This window comes from Mastomys coucha, unplaced genomic scaffold, assembly GCF_008632895.1.
Source record: "Mastomys coucha isolate ucsf_1 unplaced genomic scaffold, UCSF_Mcou_1 pScaffold21, whole genome shotgun sequence".
In the NCBI taxonomy this organism is placed as follows: Eukaryota; Metazoa; Chordata; class Mammalia; order Rodentia; family Muridae; genus Mastomys; species Mastomys coucha.
In genome coordinates this window covers 1,784,428-1,797,996 of record NW_022196904.1, presented here as the reverse complement: position 1 = coordinate 1,797,996, position 13,569 = coordinate 1,784,428, and the positions used below count along the sequence as shown (strand labels likewise).

General features: G+C 46.6%; 2 protein-coding genes across 2 annotated transcripts; one reads left to right on the top strand and one right to left on the bottom strand.

Annotated features, from left to right (window-relative positions):
- Window positions 1-1,083: 1,083 nt before the first annotated feature.
- Window positions 1,084-1,968, bottom strand: LOC116101551 (MAPK-interacting and spindle-stabilizing protein-like). The gene is given in 2 exon segments (XM_031385119.1): window positions 1,084-1,698; window positions 1,701-1,968. Coding segments are annotated over 2 exon segments (726 nt in total). The 5' UTR covers window positions 1,812-1,968.
- Window positions 1,969-9,134: 7,166 nt separating this feature from the next.
- LOC116104123 (receptor-type tyrosine-protein phosphatase H-like) lies at window positions 9,135-12,918 on the top strand. The gene is made up of 4 exons (XM_031390912.1): window positions 9,135-9,364; window positions 11,440-11,473; window positions 11,675-11,932; window positions 12,806-12,918. Exons 1-4 carry the CDS (start codon window positions 9,263-9,265, stop codon window positions 12,916-12,918), a joined length of 507 nt encoding a protein of 168 aa, XP_031246772.1. The 5' UTR covers window positions 9,135-9,262.
- Window positions 12,919-13,569: the final 651 nt, after the last annotated feature.

Genomic DNA, 13,569 nt, shown 5'->3' with positions numbered 1-13,569 from the left:
AACTCAGGACCTTCAGAAGAGCAGTCAGTACTCTTACCCGCTGAGCTATCTTGCCAGCCCTGTAATTGCTTTCTTAAGGAAACAATGATTTGTGAATTCCAAATTAGATTGCTAAGAAGGTATGTGACATCATGTTGGCCCTGCTACTCAGATGGGTGGCTGGGTGGAGGACCCAAAGCAGTGATAGTTCGGCAGTGGCTGCCTTACGCATCTTGCCCATTTTCCTTATTTCTTCCTGAGGCTGGACTTAGCGTGGGCAGTCTGACTACCACAGTAAGCCTTAAAACTCTTATGTGCATTTGGTGCCAACATTCTTCTAGAGCCCTGTCAGAGCATAATCTCTCCTTAGATCAAGGTGCAATTCTAATAAGAACTTTATGTTATCTGGGGAGAACTGGATATAATGGTTAAATTAAACTTAGCAAACACACACACACACACACACAGTTGTGTAGATAAATATAGTAAGAGGACCAGATTTGTGCAGGTAGGAGGAGCCCAAAATGTTGAGGAGTCACGTTTCAATTAAGTGATTGTACTTAGTTGTATGGGGTATGGTGGAGGTGTGATTATAAAAAGTACTTGACTTTGTCAACTAAGCTGTAGGTTCTTTTTTGTTGTTGTTTTGTTTTTCGAGACAGGGTTTCTCTGTGTAGCCCTGGCTGTCCTGGAACTCACTCTGTAGACCAGGCTGGCCTAGAACTCAGAAATCTACCTGCCTCTGCCTCCCAAGTGCTAGGATTAAAGGTGTGTGCCACCACTGCCTGGCTAAGCTGTAGATTCTAACACCAATAATCCATATTATTTTAGATTTTGAGGGCATAGCTAAGCTTTAAACAAAGTGATCAAATGTTATCCAATACACATAATCGCATTCACCACACTTGAATGATTCGCTTCTACATTTTATCTGATTGTACCAATGTGATGTTTTACATATCCACACACTTGAAGCAGAAACTGAGGTGCAGAAGTTCTTTCACTAATGCCCTCAACCAATAGCAAAACCAGCCATTATATGCTTTCATGTGCATACACATGTACTTCAAAAAGCAATGCGCCATCTCTTCATCCACTGTCAACTTAATGGTAAGAGTGGGGGCCGCCAGGCATTGGTGGAGCACCAGCAGGTCCTGAAGGCACTTGGTAAGGATTATTCTGAGTAGGATGGGGTCCTGGCATGGGGTGTGATCCTGCAGGGCCACGATATAGTGCTGGTGGCCCCCAGGCTCCCAGTGGCACAGTGCCCCACGGAACAGGCAGTGCTCCTGACACTGGAGGAGGGACAGTGGGATATGACCCTGACATATTAGGATGCTACCCCTCAATTCCTGGTGCCCAAGGTCCAGAAGAGATGGCTCCCCACAGACCTAAAGCTGCAGCTGGATCTGTGGGTGCACCATATGGCCTAGGCAGTCCTGGCATAGGCATATTTGTTGTAGCATATGGCCCCGTGGGGCCAGGGCCTGGCACAGCAGGGGCTGGATGAGGAATACCAGGTGGGGGACATGATGGCCCAGAAGGAGGAAAGGGTCCTGAGGGTCCTGGAGGTCCTGGGGGTTGTCCGGTTGGAAGCATGGAGGGATATATTCCTGTTGGTACTGGTCCAAAAGGCACAGTAGAGGGTGCTACACTCCTCGGTGGGAGTCCAGATGGCATTGCAGGTGGAGCATTTGGATTGCTCCACGGGCTGGCTGGCTGGAGCCTGGCCACCCTTGAGGAGAATGGCCAGCTTTTGTATTGGTCACAGCAGACGGTTTGGCAGAGGACTCTTCAGGTAGCGCATCTGCCAGCGAAACTTCATCTGACATTTTTCCAGCAGGATCCGAGTCCTTGGTGTGGCACAGTGGCGGCAGCGGTGACTCCAGAGAAGACAGGTAATGGAGATCCGCTGGAGGCCTGATGGACCGCGGCGGTAGCGACACGGCTCCTCCTGGCACCGGAAGGTATAATTCGTTTTTGTTTGTTTATTTGTATGTTCTTTATTTTCTTTTGGTGAGTGGAGTTCGCAAGGGTGGATACAAGGGAGTACAGAGATGCGTAGGACTGGAGTAGATGATGTGAAACAAAGAATCAATAAAAAGTAAAAAGTAAGAAGGAGGAGGAAGGAGGAGAAAGGAAGAGGGAGGAGGGAGGAGAAAGGAGGAAGAGAAGGAGGAGAAGGAGGGAGGAAGAGGGAGAAGAAGAGACCAGCATTACCGAGGTGAAATCTTCTGGGAAGTATCTCCTTAGAGCACAGAGAACTGTGTTCCAGAGGGAGTCATGGAACCATAGTTGGACCTCCCGGTGGCCGTTGGACTTGGTAATATGTAAGAGTCACTCAGGTGGTACTGGTTTTGAAAGCATGAAGGGAAGGAGTCACGGACAGCAACTGAAGCCTGATATGAGAGGCCATTTGTGAAGATGCAACTTCAGTGTCAGTTGAAGGCCCAGGACTGAAAGGGTCAAGCAAAGAAGTTATGGCTTGGCACCAGTGAGAGAGCCTATGAGAGGCTGTAGGTGAAAGTGCAGCCCAATGGAAGCAAGGGAGCCCAGCAGTTTTGGAGATTCCAGGACCATGGGATGGCCCCCAAGAACGGCAGCAGCAGTTGGGTGGAGCCACACAGAACCTAGAAGATAAGCTGTGTTTGCTGCAGAGGACAGAGCTGAAGAAGTGACTCCAGCCCCAGGGAGGAACCCGGAAGATCCCAGCCATCGGACAGTGAGTTACTTCTGCTGCTGGAGTTTAGTTTTGTTTAGTTCAGAGTGTGATGTGCTGTGCCATGGTTCTTCCATCTTGAAGAAGATATTTAATTTAATGTTGATCTTTACAGATGCCCACGGCTGAAATACCTTGAACTTTTAGAAGAGATTTTGCATTTTTAGAGATAATTGGATATTTTAAGGAGACTGAATTTTTTTTAAAAGATTTATTTTATGTTTGTGAGTACACTGTTGGTATCTTCAGACACACCAGAAGAGGGTGTTGGATCCCATTTGAGATGGTTTCAAGACAAACCACCATGTGGTTGCTGGGATTTGAACTCAGGACCTTCCAGAAGAGCAGTCAGTGCTCTTGACCACTGAGTCATCTCTCCAGCCCAGAGTTAAGTTATTTGTGTTTTTCATGGGAGATCTTGGGGATGAATAAGAAAGGAAAGGTTGTGGCTTATGTGTTTGTGTGTCAAGGTGACAGTTTTACTTCTTTTTGTGTTTTTGTTTTTGTTTTTGTTGTTTTGTGCCAACTTGACACAAGTTAGAGTCAGCAGAGAGGAAGGAGTCTCAGTTGAGATGGGGCATGGTCCAGACCATGGTAAGTGGTGCCACCCCTTGGGATCTATAAGAAACCAGATTGAGCAAGCCATGGGTAGCAAGCTAGGAATCAGCACCCTTCCATGATTTCTGCATCAGCTCCTGCCTCCTTACCCTATTTGGGTTCCTGTCCTGACATCCTTTTTCTTTTCTTTTCTTTCCTTTCCTTTTCTTTTTTAGATTTATTTTATTTATTTTATGTGTATGGGTACACTGTGGCTGTACAGATGGCCATGAGCTATCATGTGTGTGGCTGCTGGGAATTAAACTCAGGACCTCTCTGGGTCTGCTCGCTCTGGCCCTGCTCGCTTCGGTGTAATTCACTGTAGCTGTCTTCAGACGCACCAGAAGAGGGCGTCAGATCTCATTATGGGTGGTTGTGAGCCACCATGTGGTTGCTGGAATGCGAACTCAGGACCTTCGGAAGAGCAGTCAGTGCTCTTACCCGCTGAGCCATCTCGCCAGGCCCTGACATCCTTTTTCAAAGATGGATTATGATCTGGAAGTGTAAACTGAATAAACACTTTCCTCCCCTACTTGCTTTTTGGTCATGGTGTTTCATGGCAGCAATGGAAACCCTGACTAAGATGATAGACTCTGAGATTTCAAAAGTACATGTCATTTCCAGTTAGCACCTCTCTCTCTCTCTTCTCTGAGTTGCTTTAGTCATGGTGTCTTATCACAGGAATAGAAAAGTAACTAAAACAGGGCAGAAGGATCAGGAATTTAAGGTCAGGAATCAGGGTTGGACCCTGGTATGTCAGTCTGTAAGCTGCAGTCAGTCCCCTGAATCTCATGGAAGCACTGGCCTGTTCCCTGGGTTTATTATTTAGGATGGATGGGACTTCCTCATGCTATAGATTGAGAAGGCTGAAATGTCATGTCTGCTAATTTATGAGCATAACCCCTTTCATTGACATGCACAGGAACAAAGGCAAGAAACACATGGGGCTTCTGTCCTAGCTGAGGGATAGCCTTAGCTGCAGTCATCCTTGTGTACTTGTCATGATTAGAATGTGAAATGTTCTCACAAGGATCCTGTGTTTGAACTCTTGATCCCAGCAATTGGCACCATGTGGGGACAGACCTTCAGGAGGCCGTGCCTAGTTGGCCAAAGTGGACTGCTGGAAAGCCTGTCTTGAGGGCTGTAGCTGGGTCCAACTTCCTGAGCTCTGATATGTGAATACATTAGATTGTTCCAGTGTCACGGCTCCCTGGTGTTGGACTGTACCTTCTGAAGCCATGAGTCCAAAGTACCTCCTTAACTTGCTTTTGTCAGGTATTTTAATCACAGTGTAGAGGTAATTAACTAATAATACATTGGGTCTCTCCTCCCCGCCAGCCTTAGCCAGATCTGGAGTCATTGTGACCTTTTAAATGAAATTACGTTTATATTACTGTTTGGTTTTATTTATCTATTTTTTAATACTTTTAAATATTTGTTTTATGTGCATTGGTGTGAGGGTTTCAGATCCCTTGGAACTGGAGCTATAGAAAGTTGTGAGCTGCTATGTGATTGCTGGGAATTGAACCTGGGACGTTTGGAAGAGCAGACAGTGCTCTTAACCACTGAGCTGTCTCTCCAGCCCTTGGTTTTATTTTTAAACTATTTTTATTTTATATGTATGGATGTTTCTCGTGCAAGTGTGTCTGTGCACTGCGTGCATCTAGTGCCCACAAAGTTCAGAGAAGGAAATCAGATCCCCTACAAGTGAAGTTACAGATAGTTGTGAGCCTCCATGTGGATGCTAGGAATAGAACTTGGGCCATCTGCAAGAGCAAGTGCTCCTGGCCACTGGGAGATCTCTCTCTCCAGCCCCCACAGTGACCTTGTGTGTCCCTTACAGATTGCTATGGAATCAGCGCCAGGGTGTAGGAACTGGAATTCCTCTTTCCAGGATCTTCCAGGACATTGAAAACCTGCCTCAGAGAGAAGCTAGGTGGAAGGTTCCCTTCCTAAGTTTTGATTGACCTCAGCAAGTCCCCCCTGAAGGGAACATGTTCCAGACAGAAGTGCTTCTGTGTGTGAAACTTGCTGGGAGCTGGAAACTGGGGCTGTGAGCCTGTCTGGGTGGTTGTGTTTGGTGTCTTGATCAGTTTTCCAGGCACAGAGCTGTCACACAGCTCCTGTGGTTGCTCACAAATACTTGTCAGTAAGAGTCAGTTAGTAGTGTGTGTTTGTGTGTGTTTGTGTATTATTTGAGATGGCCTTACACTACAGCCCAGGCTGCCTTCCTCTCACAGTGATCTTTCTACATTAGCCTCTGAAATTCTGGGATGACAAGCCTGAATCATGGTGCTTGCCTGCCTTCTTCCACACTCCCTTCGATGACAAGCCTGAGTCATGGTGCCTGCCTGCCTTCTTCCACACTCCCTTCGATGACAAGCCTGAGTCATGGTGCCTGCCTGCCTTCTTCCACACTCCCTGCCAGGATGGTCAGTCTCATCCTTTGGCACTGTAAGCCCCAAATGAACATTTTCTTCTATAACTTAACTTGGCAATGGCCTCTCTTCGGAGCAATAGAAAAGTAATCTTGCATTTCCTTCAGGGACAGGATATGGGTAGGTGGAGGAGGGGGGACTGAGAGAGAGGGTGGGAGTGAGGGAGTGAGTAAGAGTCAGGGAGAGCCAGGCAGTGGTGGCGCACGCCTTTAATCCCAGCACTTGGGAGGCAGAGGCAGGCGAATTTCCGAGTTCGAGGCCAGCCTGGTCTACAGAGTGAGTTCCAGGACAGCCAGGGCTACACAGAGAAACCCTGTCTCGAAAAAAACAAACAAAAAAACAATCAGAAAAAAAGAGTCAGAGAGAGTCAAAGTCAAGGAATAAAAGGAAGATCCTACACATTTTGTGTAAGATGTGCTTTGCCCCTGTGTGGGCACACAATCCTTTAGTCATTCAGAAGCCAGACAACACCAGAGAAGATATATGTGTGTGTGTGTGTGTGTGTGTGTGTGTGTAGCCTAGCATATTCAAGCTATAAAATCCCTGGGTGTGATAACCAGCACTACATAAAATGTTTATTATCTAGATAGATAGGGCTGGGTACATGGCTCAGTGGGTAAAGTATTTGATCTCCAGCAGGCACATAGGCATTATATGTATTATGTATATATATATATATATATATATATATATATATATATATATATATAGCCTGAAATGGGTGGGGGAGACACACACACACACACACACACACACACACACGCACGCACACACACTGAGATGAGTGGGGGAGAGACAGGAAGATCCTGGAACTCATTGTCCATCTTGTTTAGCCTGTTGGTGAACTCCAGCCAGGTTCAGTGAGAAACCCTATCTCAAACTATAAGGTGGAGCCAAGTGTAGTGACACACACCTTTGATCCCAGCACTCAGGAGGCAGAGAGGCAGGAGTATCTCTGAGTTCAATGCCAGCCTTGTCTACAAGCGAGTTCCAGTACAGCTAGGGCTACACAGAGAAACCTTGTCTTGAAGAAAGAAAGAAAGCAAGAAAAATATACATGTCGGAGAGCCATGCAGGAAGATAACTCGTGTCAAGCTCTGTCCTCTTCACATTGGTTCACAGGCATGCTCATCATCATAAACATATATCACATACCTAGGTAGTGAAAAACCATTCTTTGAGGTAAGGTTCAGGCTCTCAAGAGTTGAGATTACAGCTGTAGGCTTGAGTGTACTCCAATAATTAGTATTCCTTCTTTATTTTTTGAGGCAGGTCCTCACCATATACCTAGGCTGGACTAGAACTGGCTATGAACACCAGGCTGGCCTTGCTTGCCTTGACCTCTGGAGTGCTAGGATTAAAGGAATGTACCATCACATCAGGTTGTCCTTTTTTTCCTAGAGACAGGGTCTCTATGTAGTCGAGGCTAACACGATGTAGATCAGGCTGGCCTCAAACTCCTCCTTCTTCCTCCCACCCCTTGGGATTAGAAGTGTGTTCTACCATAGCCACTTTGTAGTGAAAGTTTTCAACAGAGTAACAAAACTAAAAAGGGTTTTAATGGTGGAACATTCAGGAATACCCTGATGGGTTAGGTATTCAGATAACTCTACTCTCACATCCCAGGAGGTGTAGAAGAGAGGGGGTTGGGATGGGGTAGAATGGAAGTGCAGGTTAGGAAGTGGAAGTCTGTCCTGGAGGCCAAAATGCAACACTTGATTCTGACCCCCTTCCCCCTCTGACTCAGGAAGTGTCAAAGGCTGAGATGTTTTCAGCATGGGGTAATAAGTGGTAGCTCCCTCCCCACCCTTCCCCCTTGTCACTCTCCTTGATTAAAGGGAGGCTGTGAGAAAGATGAAAGGGGCAAACATTTATTGTGAACCAGCATGTCATAATGGATGACAGCATCCAAGATGGGCACTGGTGACTTTCACTCCCTGCTTCTTACACTTTCAAGCTGTGGCTTCCAGTGCTAGAGAGGGAAAGGTTTTAGTGAACAGATGTGCGCCTTCTGGGACACGGGTAAGAAAGACAGTGTACACTCCTGTCACAATGGCACCTGAAGGGAGGCAATTAGGCACTCATGATCTCTCAAGGCCATCCTGAGCTATCTGAGATGAAGTCCTAAGAAATAAAACAGCCTGGTGTGGTGTGGCATGCCTTCATTCCCAACACTCTAGGGGAAAAAGTACTGAAGTAGAGGCAAGTGTAGATCTCTGTAAGTTCAAGGCCAGCCTAGTCTGCATAGAGAGTTCTAGGCCAGACAGAGCTACAAAGTGAGACCCTGTCTCGAAAAATAAATAAAAACTATATCAGGGAATAAAGTTCTCTTTTTTGTTTTTGTTTTTGTTTTTGTTTTGCAGTAGAGTCCCTTGGCTGTGAGACTTGGTTTTTTTTTTGTTTGTTTGTTTGTTTTGGTTTTTCGAGACAGGGTTTCTCTGTATAGCCCTGGCTGTCCTGGAACTCACTCTGTAGACCAGGCTGGCTTCAAACTCAGAAATCCACACGCCTCTGCCTCCCAAGTCCTGGGATTAAAGGTGTGAGAAACCACCTGGCTGGGAATAAAATTCTGTTAGGTGACTGCTTGCCTATCTCTAACACGATATAAACCAGAAATCCTGGTGGTTGCTTATAGGGATAATCTACTGTGTGGAAGCAACACCTGTTAATAAAAAGCCAATGGCCAGTAAACTGAGGCAGTATTAAAAGGTGGGACAGCTAGAGAGACAGAGGGATTCTGGGAAGCAGTCAGACAGGGGAAGATTCCCCATCCAGACTCAGGCTTATGAAACTGAGGAGAGGTAACCAGCCATGTGGTAGACATAGAATAGTATGAATGGGTTAATATAAGTTACAAACTATCAGGGAACAAGCCTAGCTAATTGTGTAGGCATGCATTCATAAATAAATAATAAGCCTCTGAGTCATTACTCAGGAACTGGGGTGTGGATGAAAAGCCCTTGGTTACAGTTGCTTATAATCCCAGCTCCCTGGAGGTAGAGACAGCGAGAGAGGAAGTTCAGTAAAGATCAAGGAGAGTTTGAGCCAGCCTAGGGTATATAAGTCAGGGTCATACATAGCCCAGGCTGGTCTCTGACTCAATATTGGGATTACAGGTGTGATTACACACCTTGCTTTGATATGAAATTTACCATCTTCTGTCTCAGCTCCTTAAATGTAGGGATAACAAGCATGAAACACCACACCCTGGTAAGGTTTCTCAGACAACCACTTCTCTCATTCTTTGCAGCTTGTTTACAGGTAGCTGTGACCAATTTTCATAGAGGAGAAATCTGAGTCACCAATGGATTGAAGTCACCCTTTTTAAGGTCACAGAAACACCCTGTGACAAGGGAGATACGTAAATGTCAATAGTCTGCCAGGATAGATTACAACTCAGGACTGCCTGGTGTGGGCTGTGTCTGAGCTGAATCTCAGTGAAGGAACCGGAGTGAGGCCTTGCTGGAGGGCAGTGGGAGGCTGCATCTGTGCTACAGACCAAATATACAAAAGCCAGGGGCTAAGGAACATGCAGGGCTCACCTGATCAAGCTGCAAAGGTCTATGGGAGGCAGGAAAAGGAAACAGAATCCAGAGCCCCCGTCAACTCAAGGCCTCCAGTGGGACATGAGGTACAGCTTCCAGGGTACCTGTGTGCATGTGCATGTGCAAGTGTGTGTGTGTGTGTGTGAAAAAATATGTATATATACATGTGGATATGTGTGTGCATATATATATGTGTGTGTGTGTGTGCATGTGTATAAACATGTGTATGTGCTTGTATATGTGTTTAAGACAGGAGCTGATTCTTTTTTTTTTTAAGATTTATTTTATTTATTTTATGTGTATGAGTACACTGTAGCTGAACAGATGGCTGTGAGCTATCATGTGTATGACTGCTGGGAATTGAACTCAGGACCTCTGCAGGCCCCGCTTGCTCTGGCATAATTCACTGTAGCTGTCTTCAGATGCACCAGAAGAAGGTGTCAGATCTCATTACAGGTGGTTGTGAGCCAGCATGTGGTTGCTGGGATGCCAACTCAGGACCTTCTGAAGAGCGGTCAGTGCTCTTACCTGCTGAGCCATCTCACCAGCCCCCCCCTTTTTTTACATGTCTATTTCATGTATGTGGGTACACTGATGTTGTCTTCAGACACACCAGAAGAAGGCGTCAGATCTCTTTTTATGGATGGTTGTGAGCCACCATGTGGTTGCTGGGATCCGAACTCAGGACCTTGGGAAGAGCAGTCAGTGCTCTTACCCGCTGAGCCATCTCTCTAGCCCAGGAGCTGATTCTGTAACCCAGACAGGCTTGTAATTTATAGTAATCCTGCCTCAGCTTCCCCTTAAGTATTACAGGTGTGAGTCAGCACACCTGGCTATGGGTTGGTGATGATGTGTCACCATTCCCTGAGACACGACAGCCAGATGGACATTTGGCTCTATTTACTTTGGGCCTTTGAAATCTGCATGGTGCATTCATACACAGTGGGAGCTGAAATCTGCATGGTGCATTCATACACAGTGGGAGCTGAAATCTGCCTGGTGCATTCATACACAGTGGGAGCTGAAATCTGCCTGGTGCATTCATACACAGTGGGAGCTGAAATCTGCATGGTGCATTCATACACAGTGGGAGCTGACCTCTGTCCACCTGGGGGATCTGAGAGTGGAGACCAAGCTTCTGTGGTCCAAAATGGAGTGAGCGGAGACTAAGGATCCCAGACAGGACAAAAGAAGATATCCAGAATGTCTGTGCGGGGGACTGAGAAGGAAAGGAAGGAAGCTAAAGGACAGGGCAGGGACCAACTGGGTTCTCAAGCTTAGAGCTCCTACTTCCTCCTCCGCCCATTCCAGACTCAGCCTCTGGCCTCACCAATGGGCTGGCAAAAGGAAAATCTTAAGTCGAAAGTCCAACCAGTAGAGGTTCCAGAGCTGGGGCTCCTGCGTCCCCTGCGCAGTATCAGGACACATGGCCAGAGCTGGTGGGAACCGTGGGGTTTGGGGGAGCTTGGTGCTATTGGTAAGTTCTCCTGTGCTCAGGTCTGAGCTAGGATCCAAGGGAGAGAGGGAGGGAGGGAGAGAGAAGGCTAGAATCAACATTCCCAGAGATATGAGAGGAAGGTCACTCCGTCAGGGACTGGAGGAAGCCAGGGAAGGCCATTACCTGGAGACAGAGGAAAGCTCTGCATTTCGAGGAATATAGACAAGCTTTAGTATACTGGTGTCTGGTACAAGAGTAAACATGGGATCAGGCTGCTGATATGCACAGCTTAGCCTCCCTCCCTAAGACCTAGAGGCCCAAGCCTTAACTCTCTTCCCACAAACTCAAGATGTCCAGCTCGGGCCCATTTTTCTTTGCCTCTTGTCTTCCCTCTTTGTTCATTGCTTCCTTCCCCCAATGCCTTGCCTCTGGCTATATTTTCCAGAAAGTGAAACTGATCCTTTTATCTCCTGCCCTTATCAGGGAACCAACTTTGACTCCCGAGTTCCTGGAATTCCACTTGTGCCATGGGTGACCGTCCTCCCAACTGAACAGAGCACCAGTGTTGGGATGATCTTTATCCTACCCTATCCCCACATTCTTCTCCTTAGTCAAGGTTTAAGGAAAGGACAGAGATCAAGAGAGTCTCAGTCAGTCCTGCTAGCTCTACGTCCCCAGCCTCACCATACCTCCACTAATTTCTGCCTACCTGGTTTTCTCTAGGGGTTGTATGGTTGTTCAGTGGTCAGGGCGGCTGGTGAGTAGCCCTACCTTTAATCATCATCCTTGACAAAAGATGAAACCCCAGTTCCTCTGAGTCTGATGGTCTACAGTGGGCTGGGGATAAGGGCAGTTTCTCAAGTTGGAGCTGGGAGTAGGGTCCCAGAGGTGGTGGTGGGAGGGAGAATAATGAATGATCTATGCTTTTCTAACTTGGAAGCCCCATTCTAATTCTCAGCTCCAAACCCAGTGAGAAACCTGAGGGCAGAGACTCAGACCAACATCTCCATCACCCTGAGGTGGGAGGAGCCTAAGCCTCAGAACTTGACCTCCTGGGTCCAGTGGCCTGGAGATGGTGGCAGCAATGATACTCAAAACACAGCAGGCACCAGCGTCACAGTGGGAAGGCTTGCTCCTGCTGCTTCCTACGAATTTCCCATGTGGGTAGAGAAAGGTGGAGTCAGCGGCTCCCGGAAGACGCTTCTAGCCACTACAGGTGAGAGCCAGACTCTCTTGGATTCTTTCTTTCCTTGGAAGAGATGTGTTTAAGAGCTGACAGTCTCTTAAGGTGGCACATCCCATGATCCAAGCAAAATGGAATGAAATCCACGCGTGTGAATCTCTGGCTTTTATCATCCACGTTAAATGTAGGAAAAGAGACATGGGGGAAGGGGAGCCCTCATAACTCATGTAGCCAACGGGGTCTAAGAGTGGTTTCCTTTCTTTATTATGAGCATAAAGAGAGCACAAAATTGGTATTCCTAATCTCATAAAAATATTCCCATCTCCATGGGTTGCAACTGGCTACATGCCAAGACCTTACACACCACGCAAAATGTATGTCTCCCTGTTGGATGGACTGTCTGGTCTCAGCCATCCAGCAACCCATTACTGGGGCCATGATTTACAGAAATACGACCAACAGGACCAGCTGATTTCCCAGTTGGTCCCTATTTAGGCTTCAAATCCAGAGCAATTTAAGGACAGGAGTTCAGAGCAACAACGAACGGTGAGGCCTTTTGTTTTTACCCTGTGACCTGGGTGTGGACATAGTTATCCACTGGAGAAGGTGGTTATGTCACTGAGGACAGTGACTTCCTCTCCACAAGAATCCCTGGACTGTTATTTCCCCTAGGTTGGGTCTCATGAGTGCACCACCCATTTATGAGTGACCAATTCAGGGCATCAATCTTGTGTTGGCTTTATCCCTACCAGTACAATGGCTGGGAGGTTCTGAGTACCACAGCTGTGTCATGCCCCCAAGACAGCACTTGATACCCCTCCTTTTCATAATGGTATCTGAGCTTCAGAGGGGATGGTGGGTGTGTCTTCAACATCTCCACCCTCCACCAGTTCCTGTGTTAACCAGAATTCACTGAAGATGGCAGCTTCGTTGATCTGTTGAGGGTCGTGAAGGTCCCTGGTAACAGTCCACACACTTACTGCCACTTGGTACCTAGAACTGTGTGCGCTTCTGCATGACCAAATCCTGACTCATCCTGATTGATTGATTGATTGATTGATTGATTTGGTTTTCCAAGCAGTGTTTCTTGGTATAGTGTTGGCTGTCCTGGAACTCAGACTAGGCTGGCTTTGAACTAACTTCTTCCCTAACGCTGGGATAAAAGGTGCAAATCACCATATCTACTGATTTACTTATGCTTGAATGTGTATATCTGTGTAGTATATGACTTTGTGTGTGTGTGTGTGTGTGTGTGTGTGTGTGTTTGTGTGTAGGCATTTGTGTGGAGGTCAAAGTTGGTTTTCAAGTGTTTTACGCTGTGGGTCAGAACTTTTTAAATATTATATATTTATTTATTGACATAGTGTGTCTGTGTTTGTGAGCATCTACTGCAGAGTAGATATGACTCCATATTCCCAGCTAGTCTGAAATTCACTATGTAGCACATGCTGTCTATAAACTTATGCAGTCCTTTTATGTCATTCCCCAAGACATGAGAATGTAGGCATGGCATATCGAGTTGCACTTCAGGACAGGAGATTCCTTTGTTTCACATGCATGATTTAAATGTGTAGGCTGAAATTTTTAAAGGATTGTATCTACTTTATTTTACATGATTGAGAGCTTTGCATGCATGTGTGAAAGTGCACAGGTTTGTACAGTGTCCTGGG

What these genes read in the sequence shown, in the direction of transcription:
- LOC116104123 (XM_031390912.1), top strand. Translation starts at nt 9,263, where the DNA reads ATGCAGGGCTCACCTGATCAAGCTGCAAAGGTCTATGGGAGGCAGGAA. An exon ending in GGCCTCCAGTGGGACATGAG is followed by an intron (nt 9,365 to 11,439) that starts GTACAGCTTCCA and finishes GGTTTTCTCTAG; the next exon opens with GGGTTGTATGGTTGTTCAGT. An exon ending in GACGCTTCTAGCCACTACAG is followed by an intron (nt 11,933 to 12,805) that starts GTGAGAGCCAGA and finishes TGTGTTAACCAG; the next exon opens with AATTCACTGAAGATGGCAGC.